Below are 23,286 nucleotides of genomic sequence, written 5' to 3'. Positions count from 1 at the left end.
ATATTGCAGAAATTAAAAATATTCTGTCTAGTTTTGACGCTGAAAAAGTAGTACAGGCCACCATGTGATCCATACATTTGTTATTGGACTAATGTAAATATTTGCAGTCAGGAAGTCCACAAAATGCAGTTAAGTAATCATGATTAAATGCATATAATTTGATTCATAATAAAGTTGTAATTAGTCTTGATTGATCCTAAATAAATCCTAATATTAAGAAATATACAGACGTTTGCTGATTCTTTTTTAAATGTGTTAAAAATCACTCAATATAAACGTCATGAATTTATCTTTTAGATTGATGTTATAATGGGTTTGACTGATTCTTATTTCTTATTTTATGTTAACGTAATTGGAAGTATTTTAATTGCTATGCTAATGCAGAAAAATAAATATTAAAAATGAAGTGCTCTAAAGTCACCATGCAGACTAAACAAAGGAGAACACTTGTTATTATAAAATATAGAGCTTTAATTTATTAGTTAGCAACATTGATGAGGAAGAAAAGATAGTAGTTTTTACAAGTCATTACATTACCACAAAGTGTGCTTATTATACATTACCTCACAGAGCTGTCATACAGAGAAAACAGATTCCCACAGTAGAAATATATGAAAACCTGTTTTCTTCCTCTACTTCTTATATCTGACAAGGAGAACTCAAAGATGAAATCAGCCTTTCTGATCTTTCAGCATTTCCCAAAACAAAAAGGATCCGAACTCCCACAACAATAAAAAGACATCCACAGCAACAGTTTAGACAAAACACTACATACATACACTGTACATGCCATGCACATTTAAAATTCACTGTCTCAAGACTGTGGTATGATTTTTTTCTTCAGGTTTGGCAAGTTATCATGATGTTTACTGTGTAAAGGTGTTCGTTTCCATAGTTGGTGTGAAGTCTGTGGCACCAGTAATAAAGGATGGCTCTGTACCAGGACAAATAGAGCGGCAGGAGCTCTCTGGTAACCAGATGATACATAAAGTACAGCACCAGTCATCATAGCACTATAAATCTGCACACTTGTATAGACTGATTACATTAATTTCACCAATATTTACATAAAAATGGAAGGAATGGAAAAGAAAACAACAACGACAGTGCTGTGAAAAAGTATTACATTTTTCTGATCATTAAGCAGTTTTGTTGAGGTTGGTAGCCTGTTGCCTTGGAGCAAGAAGGTACTGTGTTTAGGTCCTGGCCTGGAGTCTTTCTGTTCTCCCTATGCAAGTGGAGGTACTCTCCAGGTACTCCTAAAGTCCAAAAACATGACTCTTGGGTAAACAGGTTTCTCTAAATTGCTTTTAGGCATAAATGTCGTTAGTCCTGTGTGTTGCTCTGTAATGGTGTAATGATGACCAGTCCAGGGTGAACCTTGCCTTTTGCCCTATGACTGATGGGGATATTGCAACAGCAAGCGAGAATAGACAGTGGATTTATGGACATTTAATTTGGTAAAGAGAAAAAACTATTCAAAACAACCTGGCTCGGTGTGACAAAATAATAACATTGCTCTATGCCCTTTAATAAAGTGTAATCAACATATTTTGGAGAGGTGAGTGCAATATCCAGGTTGTGATTACTGAAAGCTATGCAGGGCCAAAAAGTTACAAAAAGACATGTTTAAATGTTTTGAAGTAGCCCATAACATTAAAAAAAAACATCCAGCCCTGAGCTAAAGATATTCAAGGACAAACAAATGTCAATAACTTTGTTTCCTATTAGTTTGGAAAGAGTTATAAAGCCATTCTGAAGTCTTTTGGACTCCAATGAACCAAATACAAAGCCATACATGGGGAAAACATGGATGAGTGGCTGACCTAATCAATCAGTCATCCAGGAGGTACCAAAACAAGCACCATGAACTTCACTTCAGTGTGTTGCTACTCAAGAACTTTTCTATAATTGATGAAATAAAAGGTTTTACTCACTAGCAGAAAACCTTTAAAAACTTAAGCTCAAGCACTCGAGTCGTACAACTGAACAATGGTCCAATAGACACCAACAACTTCATCTCTCAAAGACTCAAAAATTAGGAAGTTTCTTTGTCAAATCTGGACGTAAATCTGATAAAGATGATGTGACAATGTGGCTGAATTCAAACAAAAAGTGTCTGAATCTTCTCCACAGATGTAAAAGACTGATTATATTCACCAAAGGCCAGGTGAGTTTAGATAGATTTTTCCTTCACTTTATCTAAAGTAATCCATAAATGAAAAGTGCATGCTGTATTTACTCAGCAGATTTGTAACCGTTATTAAAAACTGATTGACGATCAGAAATCTCTAAGTGACAAAATATCACAAAGTGAGCAAATACTTTTTCCACAGCATTGTAGTTTATAGGGTGTTTAATACGTTTAGAAACAAACTTTTCTAAGATTTATTTAAAGAAAAATCACCAATCTGGCAACAAAAGGTGCTTTCTCTAATATAATATAGATATATATTTTTTTTAATCACAGACTCACATTTAGCTGCCTGCTGGAATAACTCATCTCCACAGAGAGAGAAGAGAAGGCAATGTTCTGTTTTCCACTTCTGTTTCGTTAAAAGAACACTTCCTCCAAAGATAAACAGCTTATAACAAGATGCCGAGAACACAACACTGAGATGTGATGCTTACATACAAACAAAAAACACTTGGCAGCAACTAATCATGGAAGAATATGAACGGTGCAGTTTGAAATTGTCACCTTAGGTCCGTCGACCTTCTGTGAAAGAGCTTAAAATTCACGTTCCTGGGAGTTTGTGATGTGCTGTTGCAGCTGCAGCTTGTCGGCATTCCTACCATCGTCAATGGCGTTTTATTTACAGTACAATAGTGTCCACCTTTGCAATGACTGTCCAGGTGAGATTACCTAACAAATGCCAGGCTTTTCTGGTGTAATTCTGGATTTAGATACTGCCAGCAGTCAATTGTTCAGACATAATTGCAGAGAAATGGGAAGCTTAACCACTCCAGTCCTTGTCTGGACACCGTTAAAGTCCAGAGTAATAGTTGCTATTTAAAAAAAAAAAAAAGAAAAAAAGAAAAAAAACACCAAAGATATTCCCAACATAATAACACAATGTCATAAACAATAACACTAATAATTATAATAACAATAATAATATAACAATATTTGCACAGATCTATTCACAAAAAACATGTTTTCTAGATAGGTATAAAGAATTACTTTGTACAACCTACAATAAATATTGTGTTTGTTCTTCCAACAGTCACATACAAATGATGCTTTCTGTTGCAGGGTCTGTTAAATGGAGTCATTTCCCTTAAATGGAGGGTTGTGAGGAGAAACTAGAAGGTAGACAAATGGTGCTGTTTGAACGCGACGGGCTGAAAACCCAAACTCTTCATGTCTCAGCTGGATTCGTCTGGTCGTCGTGATGCCGGCGGTTGCGAGGCTTCTTCTGCTCCTTCAGCTCCTTCAGGCTTTTAGCTTTGCCGTCCCCGAGGCCGTCGTCCCCGTGCTGCCAGTAGTCCTTGCAGTACTGGTTGATCAGCCCCATCTCCGGCTGGCTGAGGATGGTCAGCAGGTCCTTGTACTGCCCAACGCTCGGGGTCCAGGCGCTGGACTGAATTTGGGGGAGGGCTGGGTTGCCCGTATCCACAAGGACGTTGTTGACCGTGCGACTGGACAGGACGACTAGCTGCAGCTTCACCAGGGTGTGCTTGAAGTTCTTCTCAGTGGACGTGCAGTGGTAGATGCCGCCGTCGGAGGACTGCAGCGAGCGGATCAGGAGGCCCTGATCGGTTTTCAGGATGCGACCCTCTGAGCGAATCTGGAGAGCACAGGGAGGGAAGTTTTACAGCTTAAGGAAAGACACGGACAAAGTAGCACAGAATATTTAATTATCAGTTAAAAAGGTAAAAGAATACAACGCTTTCCAAAAGCAAACCAGAATATAAATGTATTTTATTAGGATTTTACACATCTTTGCACATCTATAACATTTTTTAATAATTTGCCCATCTTTGGAAAATAGCTCTAGCTCAGTCAGACTGGAAAAAAAACAACATATGTGAACATCAATTTACACCCAACTGTTAACAGGAATATGCTTTGATCTTAAGTGTTTTAGTGCAACTCTGACTGTATGCTTTGGTTTTTGTGACCCATTGCCTCAGTCCCCAGGCTTTTGCAGCCTTTAATAGGTTTTCTTCCAGGATTGTTTTTAGCTCCAGTCAACTCTGATCAGCTCGTCTGTTCCTGCTAAAGAAAAGCATCCCCACAGCCTGATGCTGCCACCGCCATGTTTTACACTGGGGGTGGTTTTTCACATGGAGTGCTCGTTTTCCATCTCACGTTGCAATTTACATGTAGGCCAAAAAGTAAATAAACCTAGAACAAAAATTCTGAATCACAAATCTGTTGCCAGTTTTCACACCTTATCCTCATCCTGTCATAAAGACTGATAGTTCAATTAATTTCAACTAGTGCTGAAATAAGACAATTAGCAGCTAAAGTGTGAAAGATCCATTTACTACTTTTATATGACATCAGTCAACATCTGTTGTACAAGAAATAAAATTAATCACCTCTTTTCTCCTGTCGCTGTTTTCCTTCTGCAGGTGCCACTTCAGAGAGACGTGAGGAGAGCGAGCCTGGCACTCCAAGAAGGTTGTGCTTCCCTCCACTCCGTACTGAACCGTCTCCAGCGTATTCTTATTTGCTGTGAAACATGCGAAAGACGTTACTTAATGCTTTTGTACTGAAAACTGCATCACAAATCCGTCTTGTACCACAGAGAAACTCACCATTCGAGTTGTAACCTCTGCACTGGCGGATCGGGTTTCCATACTTTACGTCCTGTCGACGGCTTCGTCTGGGAGATCGAATCAACAGCCGAAAATAAAGCTTAGCATCCGCACGGTTCTTAAATATCCTGTGCTACAATAATCCGCAGAGATAATGTGAGCCTGAGGTTGTAAACGTCCAGACCGTCTCGGTCTCACCTTTTCTGCGAGGCAGAGTATCTGGAGCAGGACTTGCCGTCCCAGGCGCAGTACGGGTCCCGGGCCAGGCAGCAGTCAGCGCAGGCCTCGCCATACACGTCGCAGCGGTGCAGAGCCAGGTGGGTCACACCCAGGACAGACCCCACATATAGTTGTTGCTATTAAAAAAAAAAAAAAAACACAGAACTGGTAAGAAGTAGCAACAGTAGTAGTTTGGATTTAATGAATCAGTGGTTGCAAAACTTTTCAGCTTCTGATCCACAAAATATTAAAAGAGCTGAGTGTATTAGCATAACCAATAATAATATGAGACAGGGTACAATGACGACACAAACATCATCAGCACTCAGTATTATTGAAACCTAATTAGGTTTCGATTAGTTTTTTTTAAAGACAAAAGTAAAGGCAACAATATAGATTATTTGAGCGCTTCAAACAATCGATATGCGTGGGTCCCTAATTTAAACCAATAAATTTAAACGTTAAATTACTATGAAAAATAAATTCTGTAATGTATGTATTGGAGAGTTTTAAAACATTTTAGAAACACATTTTATAGTAAAATGGTTACAAATACCCGAGCAAATTGTCTTTTTTTGACATTTAAAATTCATTTCATAAGTCATGTTTCTAATGGCTTAGAATAGAATAATTTCGGAAATGAAATAAATCTGATAGATAGCTCCCACTAAGTTAATTGGATGAATAAAAATACTTTGGCTCAGATTAAGCTGTACTGGCAAAAGCAAAACGAGTGGTAACTTACCCGTTTAGATGAAATCTTCATGGTGGTGATTGGGGTGGGAACCTGAAGTGGCAGATGGAATTTTTACATCAACACAAAGTAAGAAAAAACAGAAAAAAAGTTGACAAACATGTCAAAGCATATAATAGAAGAAATTGCCTCTCTAGCCAAACCTAAATAAATTATAAATAGAAAAATAAGAAAAGAATAAGAGATTATACACTAAAGGACAGATTTGCAAAATAATAATATTTGTTTTTTAAAATAGCGCACTGTTTAATCTGCAGCACATTATTCCCTATTTAGTAGCCCTTTGAATAAAAGTCGAGTGGTCAAAGTCTCAAATAGTCAGTCAGATGTCAAAGAAAACTAGAAATCAAAATCGGTCAGGAAAAGCCTGACCAATACCTTTGTATAAAGTAAGACAAATAAAAAAGGAGTTTTTGGACCAGTTTTATTTTGACTGACCTTGAACACCTCCACCTCCTCCAGAACCAGCTCCTCTGTTTGTAAGTCATCTCTTGGCAACACGATGACTTTCTGCACCGTCCCACGATCTGAACCACCAAAAAATATCAATTCATATTATAAAACCTTCCACTGAAAACAGCTTTACTGGAAACATTTATGATAAACACAAAACTCCATTCAGCTATGTATCTTTACAGTAACTTTTAAATGTTCTGGTCTCACAGCGCTGACCTGTTCCCAGGAAGAGCACCTCATAGCTCCCATCAGCCGCTCTCACTTGGTCGACAGCAATTGTGGTGAACTCGTAGTCCACGTTGGTTCTGACCACCAGGGGGCGCTTGTGCACCGGGTAAATGGCGTTGTACATGGTGGGGTGGTTTCTCATGAAGTTGATAACCTCGTCTGGGTAATCCTTTGTGGATTTCATGTTGGGAGTGAAAGTACCTCCAGGACACTATTGACAGATGGAACATTTTAATGTCAAATCTGCTCCTCTGACATTTGCTTTATTTCCCCATGAGTGCGGTTTATGTCATGGACATTGATTTTCTTTATTTTTGAACTCACAGTGCCAGGTCGAGGGTAGGGAATTTTCCCAGTGTACGCCACCCACTGGTAGTTGGGCCCTTCTTTGTGGGCAAACGGCCCGTTGAAGACCATACGGATGTCGGCCATGGAGTAGACGCACACCGCCGAGCCTTTGAACACAGACCTGCAGGAGGACAGATTAGCACAAGTTATTGCAAAGATATTATCAAGACAGGATGCAGATTAACTCACACCCCGAGGTAATTACTGCAAGGTATCTCTGTGGCTTCTCAGTCTGACTTCCTTCCACATATTCAGTCTGCCTCTGTTTGCAAGAACTTGCTGAAACATCACGATGCAGAACCACTCAGACTGACTCGAGCAGAGACAAGTTGTCTGACATACTGACATACAAACACCCACGTATCCCAAAGAATCGCCAGAATACAGGCTCTCACTGCTGCAGAGCAGTGTGGTATGTTTGCAACTTGTGTCATGAGCCCCTATCATTAGCACCACATGTGCTTCTATCAGCTGGGCTTAAATGCTCTCAATGGCTATAATGGCGATTGCAACAATAACAGTATTTCTTTCTCCAACACATTAATCAAAATGCATTTATTATGACTTTGCGAACACCTTTCTTGACCTGTGCGCTGACAGAATCTCAGTTTACAAATCTCAAAGAGTTTGTGTGTATTTTTGGAAGTGAGGTAATGAATGAGTAGTCAGTATCTTATCTACATTAGAAAAACCTTCTGGAACAATTAAGGAGAAACTTAGTTTTGACTAATCCCTGAAAGGTTTACACACACATTATACCATTATGTAGGATTACTCATTATGCCATTTTGCCTATATAGATAAACAATAAGTGGATAGAAGCATTAAGTCTTCACTGTTACATATCACATAAACAATACTGACATAAATGATACATTCAATATGTCAGGTCAGCAGAAAACGAGAGATGCACTGGGAAGCCAGCAACTGACTGAAATTGGACAAGTCTTTGTTTTATCAGTCAAAAACTGAAAAACCTGGAAAACTGTCAGTGAATGGATCATAGTTAGCACTATTAGGTCTTTAAACAGTCAGTGAGGAGGCTGTCACTGAAAACAGAAAACTCCAAATTGGTAATTTTTGTCGTCAGTTCAGGTGATAAAAAATAAATCGGAGGAACCAAAGAGATGTTCAAAGAGAATTAAAAGGAAATTGTAATTTTTAAAAAATGACAAAATGTTTGAATTCTTGAGACAGCAAGAGAGTTATCGAGAGTAAGACTTTCAAAAGACAACAAGAAGCAACGATGCTTAATTTTTTTTATCCTTTTGAGCTTTCAGCCGTTGTTATCCAACGTGCTGACTGAATTTAGAAATGTTTGCAGCCTCTTGGAAATCCTATAGTTAATGTCTGGGTCTATAATCTATAAAACCCAACAACACTGTCCACCTTCAGTGACTGACAACCTGCTATCAAACCTGACTGTCTCTATAAAAGACTCAGCGGACGGCGTCTCCCTCTGGGCTGAACAGTCACTTTTCTGTCTCCTGCTTGTAGGCGGATTCTTACAAACCAATACAGACTCATAACATTACAAAGAGCAGACACCTTACGGCTGAGTGCAAATGAGCACGTACTGCTGACAGACATTAAAACACACCTAACATTCACACTGAAATTAGAGTTAAAAAAAGCCATTACTCACCCTGAAACTGAGAAGACTCCATAGATGACTGGGTTCCTCGTGTCTTGGGTTGGTTGGATATACACGTCCCCTGTAGACAGTCACATGAATTACACATTAGTCACATCCATGAATTATGAAAAGTTACTAATTCACAATAAGTATTCATAGTTCTAAACATGATTTCGATGTATATGCACAAATGTAGATCGCTTCCTGGGATTTGTGCCGCACTGAATTTAACCCTCTTTCAAATTCAAATTAAACAAGGTCAGACATTTCTTTCGCAGAAAACATTTGAAGGAAAATATTAGTGTCTCATATTAAATGATCTTGAGACTTTAAGATCACTTCCAACCCAAGAAATCCTAATTGTGACATATGGAGACATTTTGCTTCCTTTGAGGGGGGTTTGCTAAGAATGAGCTCCCCGTGAATTGTGGTTTCCAGAGTCCCAGCGAGATCCTGAATCTAAACTCTTCCAAACCTGGAGCTACACTGCTCCGGTCTCAGTGGGGAATAGGAGTGAAACGGAGATGTCTGCTGAAACATGACTTTAATAGGAGCCATATGCAATACGGGGACTGTGGGGCCATGGCAGCGGTGTGCAGTGTGTATCCTCTAATGTTTTCATGAGAGAAAAGAGAAAGAAATAACAAAGCAGAGGAAAAGTGAAATAAATTTAAAGTAGACAGGCTATGCACACACCAGTTCATTTATTGTTTTGCTTTACAGGGAAGAGTTCAGCTTAAAAAAACCCACAACAATATTACCTGGTAGTTTACCGTTAATAAAAAACACCATTACATTGAAAACTAGGGATACACGAGTCTCTCGTTTATAAATGTTTTTTTTTTGTTCAAGGGATTGTAAGGACTAAAAAAAATGAGACATTTTTCCCCAAGCAGAACAAAAACAAAAATGTATCTCAAATAACCTGAATGTATTTTATAACTGACTGAAACTTAATCCATATGCCTTTGACTTTAATCAGCAAAGATTCAATAAACAAGTAGCATAAACTCAAATTGCTTGCACGAGAAAATATGTTGTGCACAGTTTTAAAGATAAACAAGCCCTCCTTTGATCAAATGTTTGAAATCGTTTCTGAAACGAAAAACTATGCCAACGTCCCAGGGTACAGAATGACAGGTAATGTCTGCTCACTAAAGCGAAAATTAACTTTTGGCAAGCGAAGCAGAGAGTCATAACCCATCTGACGCCAGTCTGACAGAGCCCCTGGCTATGGAAAGCGAAGAAAAGAAATAAATCAGCAGAGAACTGGGAACAGGTTGCATCATTCTGACTTTTGTTTCTGATGTGTCAGAGGAGACAGAGACTTTGAGGGCCTCTGAGTAACATGCATGCTGGGAAACGTCACTAATTACTGGAAATGCATTAATACAAAGAGATGAACTGAAAGAGGTGTTACATGAGGACAAAAGAGAGGAGTAATGATCAGTTCAGGAAAAGAAAAGTCATCTTTTTAAAAACATAGCCTAATGTATTAAAATATCCCACTGAAATTAATTTATAAAGCAACATGAGTGTTAAGAAATGTTGGGCTCGGCACACAGCCCTGACATCCAAAACATGTGGAAATAAGGTTTCTGTTATTATTACGCTACAAAAAAAAAAAAAAAAAGAGTGTAAAACTTAACGTCCCATAAATTCATTCTTGTTTTTCTCCAGCAAACATTTTCATCTCTTTTGCATCTGCTTGCCTTTCTGTCCCTTAGCAGTCGTCCTCTCCTCTGGCAAAAACACTGAATCCTTTCTCATCTGGTAAACCTCGCCCCACTCTGTGCCCCCTGAGTCCTCATCTAAGCACTCCGATGCCTCTGCTGGGCTCCAATCGGGACCAGCAGTACATTTCTCCCAGACCGACTGTGGTTTGTGGTAAAAATGGCCGTGGTTCTGTGGGCTGTTACGCTGCACCTCAGGACGCACATTAACCTCACCGCGAGTGCTGATCTGCTTGTAGGCTGCAACCGCCAAGCGGCACCACTAAAACTACAGTAACACTGACACCAGAGTGCTTTCTGTCACACAGAGTGCTCTTACTGCATGAAGAACATCTGCAGAACACCATTACAGCATGAGTACGAGATGCTACTAAATATTCAACTCTGAGCTATTCAGAAGCCGTTTCCGATTGTGGTTTATTACGTCTGTCTGATGGTGACTTGTCAGTTTAAATACAAAAGTTGTAATACTTCTTCACATTACAGCATTATAAGTTTGTAATGTTTGCTATTGGGAATTATGTGCCAGACTAACGTGAGCAGTGCATGAAATTAAAATGAAAGGAAGATGATATGTGTGAAAAGGTTTTTAAAATGTTTGCTAAATACAAATCTGTAAAGTGTGGTTTGCATATTCACTCCCACTGAGTGGGACTGAATGAGAACCGCCTTTCACCGCAGTTACAGTTCTTCCTGTTTGTTGCCGTTTATAGTGATGCAGACAACAATTTTCCGCATAGAGCAGAAAGTTTAAGTTTGGTCTCATCTGATCAGAACATGTTTGTAGCCTGTAGAAATCTGAAAATATATTTTTTTATTATATTTTTTACTTCCTTCAAGAATTATTTTCTTCTTGCCACTCTCCCAGAAAGGGTAGATTTGTGGAAACACAACTAACCCTGCAGCTGTCTAGATGACAGATTGTCCCACCTGAATTGGGGATTTCTGCAGCTCCTCCACAGTCACCATGGGCCTCCTGCATCTTTATTATTGTTTAATTATCTTGTAGAATGGCTGTAATTATTAACTCATTTTAAGTTGGACTATTATTACTAATTAGGTGACGTCTGGCTGCACAGCAATTTATTGAAGGGTATCAGAGTGAAGTAACCTCAAGTTTTCCTTCCACTTTAAAACAATGTGTTATTTTAGATTGATCTAAGAGAATTAAATCCTAATTATCATTTATCTTATGTTGCATATTTTACTTTACTGTTCAATTTCTTATTTTTTTCCTAATGATCCTTAACTTATTGATGGTACACTTGAATTTCCCCATGGCGGGACAATAAAAATACCATATTTCTATTTCTGAATACAAGCACTCAGAGACTTCCTGGTGCCCATCGCCTTGGAGACAAAGCAAAGCTATAACAGAGACTGTAAGTGTATCTTCCTGCCAGCTAATTTTGTCTCACTGAATTTTTTTATTTGACTAATCCAGCTTGAATCAGTTGTAAGAAGTGGAGTTCCTGGAAAATCCCAGAGTTGGTCTATTACAGCATGAAAACCCGGATCAAAATCCCCCAAATGTAGTTTCTCCAACCACTTGACTAAAATAAATGGATCAGTGTGTTCTGCAAATGGGACAGTTGAACCTTAAAGGCTCCACCTATGTCTCAACCTAAAGTTTGAGCTTCAGTTGAACTTACATCACGTAGCCGTACATAAGAGGTTGGCGGAGCACTTTTTGCTTCTGAACAATATGATATTATCATCAGCCCCAAATGAAAACATTGTGAAACAGACTGAGGAGGAACTGGGAATTAGCATCACTCTGGAACTATGCAGAGCAAATGTGAAGCAAACTGTAGAAATGATAAAGTTGTTGGTCCTGAATCTGTCCATCTGCGGAGCTTTATTTTGAAAGTTGAGGTTATAAATGGTCCCTTTCCATCTGCTAGTTCTCCTCTGAGGTCAGAGACATTCAATATGCGGTTCACTCCGGCTCCCTGCAGAGTCATTATAGGTCCCCTGAGCTGCAGAAATCAATCTGTAAATGGCCAGAGCTGCAACTCGTCCTTTGTAAGGAAGATGAAGCGGCACTTTGCTCATAGGTTTAAAAAGTGCGAGGTTGGACGTAATGGCCAACAGGTGCATTACACAACTGATGATGGACCAACGAGAGTCAGAGATGACAGAAAGCTTTAAAAGTGAAAATGAATATGACTCACTGAGTTCATCAAAGTGCGTCTCAATGCCGTCGACTCCAGGCACAGAGCAGATGAGACGAGCCTTCAGAAAGGTGCTCCATTTGTTGACCAGGCAGCAATGTCCACCGTCATCGTTCTGCAGGAATCACATCCAAACAAACATCCAGAGTCACTCGTCAGGCCGACTCCAACAGTATCTGTCTAACAGGTGTCTGAAACAGCTGTTAGCCAAAGTTAACATGAATAATGGTCACCATCATCTGCCTGAACAAGGGGTCAGCCAGCTGCAGCTTGTGCTACTGAGGTGAAGCATAAAGTCCTGAGAAAAAGGAGTTGGTGAGTAAACCTCAGCTCAGCTTGGATGATTTGTGAGGATTAAAAAGACACGTTTTAACTTTTACCTTGAGTTATGAAGACAAATTTAAAAAAAAAATAAAATCATTGCTCCTAGTGATTTAAAGATCACTAAGCAAATTACTCAGGTCATCTTATTTGTGTGACTAATCCAAAACATTCAAAACTGTCTCCTCCCTGCAGGCAAGATAAATAACAATAGGAATATTTTTAAATCTGATAATAAACAGTTATCCAAGAAATATAAACATATGGCACCTCTGTCAATAATTAGTACCCCTGGGGAAGAACTATAAAAAAAGACCAACATAATTTTATGTTTTATTAAAGGTCCATAAACTCAAACAGTGTTTTTTTTTCATCTTTTCGTTTTTATCATCCATCCACCCAGAAGAAGTTAGATCAAAACGAATCTTTATTAACAAGGATTTGTTAATCAGTTTCAGTTGTTTTAAGCTTTAGTTGTTGCCACATCAGAGTCGGTAGCTGTTTTCTTGGATCTTTTTCCTGATTTATTAAAATCAAAACACACCAACCTTACTTCAATAGCATCACCATTTCTTAGAAACAAGCCTCTCTGTCAATCTCCTTTGTAGCTCACAGAAACTAATTAAAAATTTGCAGACAATCAGATCTTTTTCCATGAAAATGCAAAAATAAGATATCCTTTAATTACACATGTAATATAAGAATTGTTAGGGGAGCCACTAACTGTATTGTTTATTTGAAAAATCAATATTTTTAAAGTTTTGGATTCAGTTCAGGTTTATGTCAGTGTCAATTATAAATATTTTTAAGGGGTTTTTACAAATTTTACCAGAGCTGTCAGTAACTGTGGAGGCTGCTACATTTTTCTATTCATTTGTTTTTTCTATGAAGAGCATGTATTGCAGAACATCCTGGATGGCCACCCTCAAAGGAGGACAAAACAAATGAAAACAGGTCAAAGGCAATCACTCACCAAGCCCTTCGATTTATTTAAAGCTCACTGGCGATTATCAGCTTGTGGTTTCGGACCTGTGTGATAACTCACCAAGCAGATCCGACCTATCCTGGACTGCGTCATGGGACTCTGGCCCACCTCAGAGGCTTTCTCACGGAAGAAGAAGTAGAGCTTATCATCATTCTTTTCAGCGCTGTCTGGGATCAGGTGAGCATGGACAAAAGTCGGATCTGAAGGGAAAAACGGAAAAAGGATGATTGGCCCATTTGCTGTCCAGACCTGCCTGCAGTGGGTTGTTTTATATGTTTTTCAACTAAATTTAATATAGAGGTTGCCCTTATGTTTTGCAAGTTTTAGGATATTTGATGACTTTCAAATCAACCACCAAATTATACTGATTTCATGCTGTAAGGATTGGACTAATGAACAGTACAATATTTGTAAAATGAGTCAAGCTAATATATTATCTTTTTCTAAGTACAAATTCATCTCAGTAAATTGGATCAGATCTGCAAGGAACACTGATGGAAAATTGGGTGGAAGAAAAAAAACTGGAAGCTAAAATGATAAAAATTAACAGAAAATGATGGCTAAAATGTATCACTCTGTTTTTAATGATTCCGTAAGATCCTAATTAATTCAATCACTATAGTAAATTTACTTTTCAAAGATAGTTTAATTCATGCAGTTGCACCTATATTATAATTCTCAAATAAAAAGAAGCAGCAGACCTTTGCTCCTTAAGGCCAAACAGTCACAAAACTTAATTTTAGGGAACAGAAATCATTTATGTTTCTGTTCGGTATTAATGTCTTTGCACTATGTGAGGGATCATACATAGTGCACACACAGTCGCACTGATTCTCTGGGTCACCACAGGACTCACAACACACACAGCGCCACCCCCTCCACCCCGCTGTGAAAGACCAGCATCCCAAACAGGGACAAACCAAAAAGCCAGAGGAAGGAGGGGAGCAACCAGTACCCCCATAATGTGGGGGAGGGTGTTACCCGAGATATTTCAAAACGGCTGATTAGCAGGACTCAGGTGTCCTGATTCGCCAGATTGCCAGCAGGGGACTGTTGTCAGGGCAACAGGGTCAGTGGAAAAACTGGGAGCCAACAACACAGACGGGGAGTCTGCTATTGATTTGGCAAAAATCAACCAAAAAGCAGCAGACCAGCAATAATATCACTGTAACAGTTGTACTTCATTAGAGAGAAAACTGAGTCGTTATTGACATTCCAGGATTTCCCCAACAAATACGGCCGAGTCTGCAGGCATCCGCAGGATCTGAAAGGATTTAATGACTCAAAGCATCATTGGGTCTGGTGGAGCAGGAGGAAAAGATCAGGAAGCTCAGATGACACGCATGCGTCAGCATTATGGAGGTTTGCAAAATGCTCAAACTGTGTTCCCAATTTCCTGGTGCATAAATTCAAAATGGTTTGTCGAGAGACGAGGAAGAGAAATAAAAGGCAAATGCAGATCAAGCGGTAAGCTAAGACATTACCATTTAACCATCTGGAGTTGTACTGATCGGTCCTCATGGCTGTCTGCTTCCCCAGAGTACGGAAGATGGCGGAGTCTGTTCCCATGAAGTCCACGTAGACTCCAGCATAGAGCTCTCCATCTGCCAGTCACAGCGAAGGGAAAAGAGAAGAAGAAAGAATTAGGATACCAGGAAATACTCCCAGGTCAAAAGACACACAACATGTTGTTCAACACTAGTAATAGAAACTTGTTTTCCAGATTTTTACTAAATTCCCTTTGATATCACTTGAAGCAGCCATATATTTTCAAGGGAGTTGCTAACATTAAAGGAAGGCAGCAGAATGCATGATAAAACTGTATTCTAGTGTATGTGACGTGTCAGTATTGAACATGTTAAATTCTTTTGTAACGACACTCATGCTACAGCTCTTCCAGAGCCAAATTCATATCATTGAAAACCATTTTCATCCAAAGACAGATTATATTTTGCGCACCAGTGTTCATTTCCAATGAAATTAAAACTATGTCTAATTAGTTTTGTCTGCACTGGGATCCCACAGACATAATGGGAAGAAACCTTACAATAATGTTATTATTGTGGGATATCTTTGTTGCATCAGTCAGGTTTTCTAAGGTCAAATGAAGTGTGTCACAGCCAAACATAAGCTCTTTCTTTCTTTCTTTCTTTGACACACACATGAACTCACACAGAGGTGTCGATTATCGACAGCCATGTCTGGCCACCTGCAAGATGATGACAACTGATGACCACCCACTGAAATAACAGCACACACATCTGTGTGAAAAGATAAGTGATTACTTATAATCCACTGACAACTAACCAATTATCGCCACTCGATTCATTAAATTATTTTTAACTTATTTCAGGAACACAGGTAGATTTTCTTTGCAGTTCTTGATGAAATTATTACTTAGTCAGCTTGTAAAATAAACATATTGCAAATGTTGCAAGCAAAGAAATGAAATAATAATATCAAAATAGAATGAAGAGGAAAAAGTGGATAAAATGATCTTTTATTGGGTTTACACTGGTTAGGATCTGGGTTGGTAGTCAAGGAAAACTTTTTGTAATTATATCAGCAAACAAAGATTCCACTTTTATTCTACATATCTAGTTTCAAGATGCTTGCCATACAACAAATTATGTAGCACTGTATCTCCTACCAGTGGCTCACTGATAACACACAATTATGTATCTTTGTGTCACAGTTACATTACATTATGTTTTATTTCAATGAGATGCCTTAATTGTCTTCTAAAGTTCCAATGCATTTGTTGTTTTTATTCTAATTTTAATTTTGATACGTATTCCGTTAAAGCATTTTGAATGACCTTATGCACAAAGAAAAGAATCAGAAAAAGAATTAACTCACGGATCAGGGCAGAAACGCTGTTAAGTTTAGGATCATAGGGACATTTCCCTTTTCCAGAGTCCACTTTGCCAGGTTCCAGACGGAAAATGTATTCCTGTAACAGAGAGGGATGGAGAAATATTTTCTAAACATTCTTTGGAAAAACAAAGTAAGAATTAGTAAAGGAAGCAACGTGTGGTCATTAAGGCACTGTGCAACATTTTAAAAGCAAAATAAATCACTCTAAGGGAGAAACAGGCACACACGTCAAGGATCTGAAGTGATGCAGGAAAAGGCTGGGAACAATCCAAGGCCCAGTGTTTGCTTGCCCTAACAAATTTCAATTATTCCTGTGCGCAAGAGGAGTTTTTACACATCTGTGTCAACACTCATGCTTTTATGTTGTCTCGCAGGTACAACAAATGTTCAGCAGAGCACAGACGGGGGTAAAGTTGTATTTGTAACCTGCAGTTGGATATTATCTTTTGAAAGAGTAACTCAGCAAAATCTGTGCAAAAATGCTGGGGAAAAACATGAACATTTCCATAAATCAATAAAAATGTCAAGTGTTCGGCTTTGTGGACATCATTTAAACCAAAAGTTCTCATATACACGGGACTGGCTGCAGCTGAATTTTATCTGACGAAAGTTTGAACAAAAATACTTTTAATTAAGATCCATCTATGGTCAATGTGCTGAAAAGTTTGAGCTTTTTTCCCCCCCATTTTCTTTGTGTTTTTGTATGAGACCATTAAAAGACTGAAAAATAACCTTTTTTTTGTTGACTGATGTTTGTTTTGCACTCAAAAATCTATCTGCATTGCAATTTTTCAACAAATCTGGCAGAAGGAAATCTGCCTTTACCAGTAGTAAACCTGAAGCAATTTTAACCCCAATTCTTCACTTGGTGGACACCATTACTGGAATAAACCCCGCCGCCCACCTTATTGCTCAAAGGCTCAGATGTTGAGCTGTAGTCTGCTGCTCGACTCGTTCTCCCTCCTGACTGAAGTGCCTGTAGGTTGCTGAAACCCTAAAAAGCAGAAACAATTAGCCGTCTTGTTAGCAACCTGTCGCAGCCCAGACCGAGTCCAGATTCAGCTGATGATGATGGAGACTGAAGAAGAATGTACGTGAAACAGGACTGGAGAAATCAACAACATGAGGAACTCTGAAAAATGAAAAGATAAATCATGAAGAAGTGGACAGAGTGAAGAGCTAAAGAGAGACATGTTTGAATTAGATTCAGACACGTGCAAGAAAGAGTGCAGAAAAAAAAGAAACCATGCAAAACTAAAAGAAGAAAACAGGAAAGAAATGTATAAAGTGAAATGAAGAGCAGGCCAATGTAGATATTTTCAGTCAAAATATGAACCATAAATGTAATGAAAGGACATTGACCACTGTTTTTTATTTTTTTTAAAAATAAAATAAAATATGCTGTATAAATGCCTACATGTGCAGTTTTTAGACCTGTATGGATTAGAGAAAATCCACAGATATTCAAACCGAAGCTCCCAGCTCTAGTTTTTAGATTTTAAGCTGTTGTGTGAAAAGTTTAAATAAATCATCATGAAGTCCAAATTGTTGGAACATTCATGAGTAGATATAATTTAAACCAGCTCACAATGAACAAAGTGCAATATATATATTTTAGCTACAAAATACATGTAAAAAAATGAATATTATAAACTATTTTACAGCGTAGTACTACTGTATAGCAATTTATTACTAAGAAAAACCCTTAAGCATTTACAAATGTATCTATTTAAATATTCCAGTGTTAAAATTAAACTTCTAATACAAACAAAAATCCATAGAGGCAACCCTGGAGCAGCATGAGCAGACGCTAAAAATAAAATACAAATAATTTAAAGCCCACTGCGCGACACAAAGAAGGATATGCGTTTATGTTTACATCTACTCCTGCAGAGGAAAATCCTTAAAGTGTGAAGCAGCGCAATGTTCGGACCTCAGGGGGGAAGCAGAATGACAAGAGGCAGACTGACCTTTCCATCGAAACCTGAAGCCTCCAAATGAACAGGGAGACTAAACAGCGGCGGATGAATGTAAGTGTGCCGATTATAACGCGGCCAGCAGCTGCTGCAGCTCTGCATGGGCGTCCATGGAGGTGGGGGTAGGGCTGAGGGTGGTGGTGGGGGGGGAATCTACAAGCCTGATGATGGATGAGAAGCTCCATCAGTAATGATGGCTTTTCAGAGGCTCTCACCCAGACAGAAAGAAAGACAGGCCACAGGCACTGCTGTGTGTAAACAGGTGAGACATCGGACCCCCAGCGAGGGGGGGATTTTCTAGATAAAGTGACACCACAACATTCCCAGGGGAAAGAGGCTTCAAACGGCAGGAGTTAGAAATCGCACCAAGACCAATTTTGGAATGATAATGGGAATGTGGACAGGGCCAGCCAGGAGCTTGTGGAAGGGGGAAAATCAATGAAAGCTAAGAGGAGGAAAATAATGGAAGAGAAGCAGAACCCGAGAAACTGATGGGCAGAGGGGTTAAACGGGGAAACTCTGACCTCAGATTGATCGACTGATAGGGCTCTTTTAAAAACGAGGGCGCAAAGGTCAAAACGTCTCTAGGGGTGGATGCATCTTTTGGTTACCTGGGATCTACGTCCTCGATCCACGTATGTGCAGATGGGATTATATGCTCCTGTTCCACACACATACAGGTGGGTCCGGTTCCACGGCTCGATCAGACGGATGAAGTTCCCGCATTCCCCCTGAGGAAGGGCAAAACAAAATCAACAAGATTAGGATTAGGTCTTAAAAAAAAGCTAAAACATGAAATATATAAAAAAAAAAACTGTTACATAATATTTAATTCCCCAGACTGCTTCGCTTTATAGATTCCATTCGTGGATAAAAACCAGTCTATTTGTTTGGTCTTTGTTGGCATATTTTATAGGACATCTTTTTATTTTTCAGCAAATCTGTCTGCTGTAGATCTTGGTCTCTTGGATTAGGTAAAAAGTTTGGACTGCGAAAGAAAAAAGTGACCATAAAAGTGACCAAAAGCATAGTTAAGATGGCAATTCAGATAAAAATCCTTTCTGCGACCAAGACTGATCTGCATTATAATCCCCATCTGCTGTCACAGTCTCTGCTTTGTGTTGCCTTAACAAGGTGATTTAATGAACAATCCTCCACTAATCACAAATGTCACAATTCACCACATGCTAAAATATGTTTTTTTTAAAAAGAAAAAAAAAAGGATCACAATCAGGACAAAACAAGACAACATAACCTATCAAATAAATAAATAAGGTAATACAAAAATCAATACATTTTTCATATCTTTGATCATTTTAGGAAAATTAACATAATTAAAACAGCACATTTTTGTGGAAAATCTGTCATGAGAAGAAAAGAGAAATACATCTGGTGTTGGTAATGAAATAATTTATTTAGAACTCTCAAAAACTGATTAATTTTCATATATTTTCTACAAAAAATATACATTTTGTCTGTTTCTTTTAATTTTTCTTTATTTTCCAATCTACAAAAAGTATTAATTTGTTTTGTTTTTTGTTGAGTTGGGGCATCATGGTGCTTGCTTGCAGCTACTTAATACTGATTTTATTCCAAATTACGGCGTAAAAATTAATAAGCTAAATTAATGTAGTGCTTTTATAGTCATACTATAAAAGCACTACACTTGAAGCACCTTAGCCACATTCATCCAGTCACACATACATTTCTACATTAACATGCAGATTGATAAGTGACTTGTCAAGGGAGACACTAACAGGAATCAAACCTACAACCTTATGATTGCAAGACAACCTCTCCACCCACTGAGCATACAATTTTTTTTTTTCCCCACAGACTCCATTGTGCATCGAAATCATTTTCAGGTCCACTTCTTCTTTTCAAATTGGGAGTTTTGAAAGGTTTTGTGGTACAAGTTGCCTTTATGCAACGGACGGACAGGAAGAAGGGGATGAGATGCAGCAAATGGTCCGGAGCCGGGAGTCGAACCACAGAAAACTGTGTTTAGGACTGTAGTCTTTGTATGTGATGCTGCTGCTCTACCACCGAGTCATGTGGTAGAGCACACACACACACATTGGGATGTTTTTCTTTCCTTTTTTTTTTTTTTTTTTTACTGAAAACAAAAAGTTTCATGAATGATCGTGAGAAGCTGAATCTACTTTTTGTGTTGGCTGGCTTCCATTTAGCTGCTCTGGCTCCTTCATATCAGACCACAATGCAAGAGCTAAAATGTTTCCAAACATTGTATAAGCAGGCAGACCATGGAAAATCAGTGCCTGTGGGATGTCAAGAGCATTTTCCTGAAATTACTGAGGTTAAGCACAATTCAAACTTGACAAATGAAAAACATCATGCTTCGACCACATAGAGAAAAATAGTGGCCTTACATGTAAAATGTTTATGATGTTAGGGTATTTTTCTCAGATATTTGTACGTTTTTCTTTTTCTTTTAAATATCAGTAGTGAAGACAAAGAGCTGCTGCTGCTGCTACTGATGAGCGCAGCTCTATTCTTCTTGGCTGACCAGCTGTCTACCTCCCTGGCTTCAGCCAACAACTTGCAGCTCCCGTCACTGAAATGAAGAGATATGTTCAGATTTGTCCATCGTGTTTTCCAGTGGCGACAGCTGGTGATGGAAAAAAAAAAAGGATGCGCAAAGTAAACCAAAAATAAATTGTAGAATCGCTAAGTGGGATGAGCTATTTTGGCAGATAGTCTCCAAATGACAGATGCACGAGTCAGACGTTTCAAAGGCTGGGCTTCTGTGTGTTTCCACATGTTGGCCTGCGTGCAACAATATTCCCTGCTGGGCTGTGCTCTCCCCACAGCGAGCGCAGCGGGACTTATTGCCTTTGACCTCGCCATGTCCTGCCCTGAATTGTTCTCGAATCGTCATCCGTCATCTGCTGAGGGCCAGCCATAAACAAAGATCTGCTTTTGTGCACAGATATGCAGGTTAGCAACAAGAATCAGCAAACGACAAGCGCACACAGCAGTTGGGTGAAAAGCAGCTTAGTACAAACCTCGTCGTACGTCGCTCTGTGCTTGTGCAACACCCTTAAACTAACCGCTGATAAAACATGAATGTGTGTGCTTCAGGATGCGGGGTGGCGCAATGTGTGAACCAAATCAAAAGAGATGGATCTGGGATTTCTTTGTACGGATTTCCTCCGTCTCTTGTGGGGGCTGCGCAGGCGGTGGCTGCGTCTGAATGTCTGAGTCTTATTAACACTTCAGACGGGACTGTCGCCTCCGTTGGCCGGTTCATTTTGTCTGCTCGTCTGGACAACATAGGATAAAATAATTACTGCACAGCGAGAAAATGGAGGAACAAATGACATTAAAACGTCAACGAGAGATGTAGGAGAAAACATGCAGAAATGCTTTCAGGTCGGAATGAAGAAGGCAAAATGTTGCAGGTTTAGAGTCTCTGGAAGAGCTTAATTGGTGGCAGCTGTACACAATCAGCAATCAGGGATGCAAAGCCGGTAAATAAGAGCGCCATAGAGAGGAGCACGCTGGGAAGGGCTTAAAAAAATGTCCCCTAATGACCCGAGTGGTGCTTTTAAAACGGCAGATGAGAATAAAAAAAAATAAAATAATAAAATTAACAAAAAACCCTTTAAATTTTATTAGCTGCTATAAAGAGGATTATTTAAAAGAAAGAAAAATAATAAAAAAATAAAATAATAAAATTAACAAAAAACCCTTTAAATTTTATTAGCTGCTATAAAGAGGATTATTTAAAAGAAAGAAAAATAATACACATTTCCCCTCTATTTCTGAGAGTAAGAGCCTTGTAAAAGCCTTAATGTTAATAACATTTTTTACACCCTTTATGTTACAAATTATAAATGGTTATCAGAATTTGTACAATAAAACCTGAACAGAGCGAAACATGGATTCATATTCAGGTTCCTCAAAGTCAATACTTTGTTTAAGGAGCTTTGACTTCATTTACAAGTGAGAGTCTATCAAACTTCACCAGCGTTGCTCATGTAGATACATTTTTGCCCATTTTACTTTGCTAAAAAGCTCAATCTTAGCCACATGGAGAATATATGTGAACATCTATTTTCAAGTATTGTGATCAGCCGAATGCTGGTATTACTTTAACTGGGCCTCTCTAAAAAATAAAGTAAGCGTTTGACCTGGTTGAAAGGTGAACCTCAATCCCAGTTTCAAGTCTTTTGCAGATGGAGTTTTCTTACAGGGTTGCCCTGTATTCAACTTACAATCACCTCTAACTCTGTGTTGAAGAAAAACATTCCCACAGCATGATACTGCCAGCACCATAGCTTGGCGACAGGTTGTTTAGGATGATGTATTTTGGTAGTTTTACACCACAGCTTTGCATATAGGCTAAAAAGTTGCATTTCTTGTGATTCTTAAACAATAGTTTGCCAGATTTGTCCTATTGACAAATAGGACTAATCCATAGCAGAGTTACTATGGATTCTGCCATACCAGAGCTTCATAAGATGCTTAAAATTTTAGAAAGTTGTTTTTATATCCCAACCCTGTTCTAAACTTCTCTATGACTTTATCCCTGGCTTTTCTGCTGTCTTCAAAAAAGAGCAAATTAACCTTTTTTGTTCAGTTCTTAAATGAATAAAACTAAAATAAATGCATTCCTATCCAAGTTGAAACATAATTTTAGAGTTTGGTGAGTTCTAACTCAATTAAGTTACTCACATTTGTGTCTTTCCCCGACAAGATGCACTCAGTCTTCCTCTGGGACGCAACGGGCCAGTGGATCTGACAGGGAAAGAAAAATCCAAGAGTAGTTAAGCTGCAGACGCATGCTGC

The 23,286-nt window shown here is 38.8% G+C and overlaps 1 protein-coding gene across 1 annotated transcript in view; it reads right to left on the bottom strand.

The window, feature by feature from the left end:
* Nucleotides 1-447: 447 nt before the first annotated feature.
* sema3fa (sema domain, immunoglobulin domain (Ig), short basic domain, secreted, (semaphorin) 3Fa) overlaps nucleotides 448-23,286 on the bottom strand; it is a 54,091-nt gene continuing 31,252 nt past the window's right edge. Inside the window, exons 4-19 of the mRNA XM_014984579.2 lie at nucleotides 23,173-23,235; nucleotides 19,086-19,205; nucleotides 17,403-17,492; nucleotides 16,481-16,574; nucleotides 15,106-15,225; nucleotides 13,682-13,821; nucleotides 12,316-12,430; nucleotides 8,418-8,487; nucleotides 6,749-6,893; nucleotides 6,413-6,635; nucleotides 6,179-6,267; nucleotides 5,732-5,773; nucleotides 4,966-5,123; nucleotides 4,768-4,835; nucleotides 4,549-4,682; nucleotides 448-3,791 (exon numbers count right to left, since the gene is read on the bottom strand). Of these exons, the coding sequence (XP_014840065.2) occupies nucleotides 3,363-3,791; nucleotides 4,549-4,682; nucleotides 4,768-4,835; nucleotides 4,966-5,123; nucleotides 5,732-5,773; nucleotides 6,179-6,267; nucleotides 6,413-6,635; nucleotides 6,749-6,893; nucleotides 8,418-8,487; nucleotides 12,316-12,430; nucleotides 13,682-13,821; nucleotides 15,106-15,225; nucleotides 16,481-16,574; nucleotides 17,403-17,492; nucleotides 19,086-19,205; nucleotides 23,173-23,235 (2,100 nt within the window). The 3' untranslated portion in view covers nucleotides 448-3,362. The remainder of the gene's footprint in view (nucleotides 3,792-4,548; nucleotides 4,683-4,767; nucleotides 4,836-4,965; nucleotides 5,124-5,731; nucleotides 5,774-6,178; nucleotides 6,268-6,412; nucleotides 6,636-6,748; nucleotides 6,894-8,417; nucleotides 8,488-12,315; nucleotides 12,431-13,681; nucleotides 13,822-15,105; nucleotides 15,226-16,480; nucleotides 16,575-17,402; nucleotides 17,493-19,085; nucleotides 19,206-23,172; nucleotides 23,236-23,286) is intronic.

The sequence above is a fragment of the Poecilia mexicana genome, unplaced genomic scaffold (assembly GCF_051168715.1).
Source record: "Poecilia mexicana isolate PSO_F unplaced genomic scaffold, ASM5116871v1 scaffold_5, whole genome shotgun sequence".
Taxonomy (NCBI): domain Eukaryota; kingdom Metazoa; phylum Chordata; class Actinopteri; order Cyprinodontiformes; family Poeciliidae; genus Poecilia; species Poecilia mexicana.
This window is presented reverse-complemented; position numbering and strand designations above follow the sequence as displayed.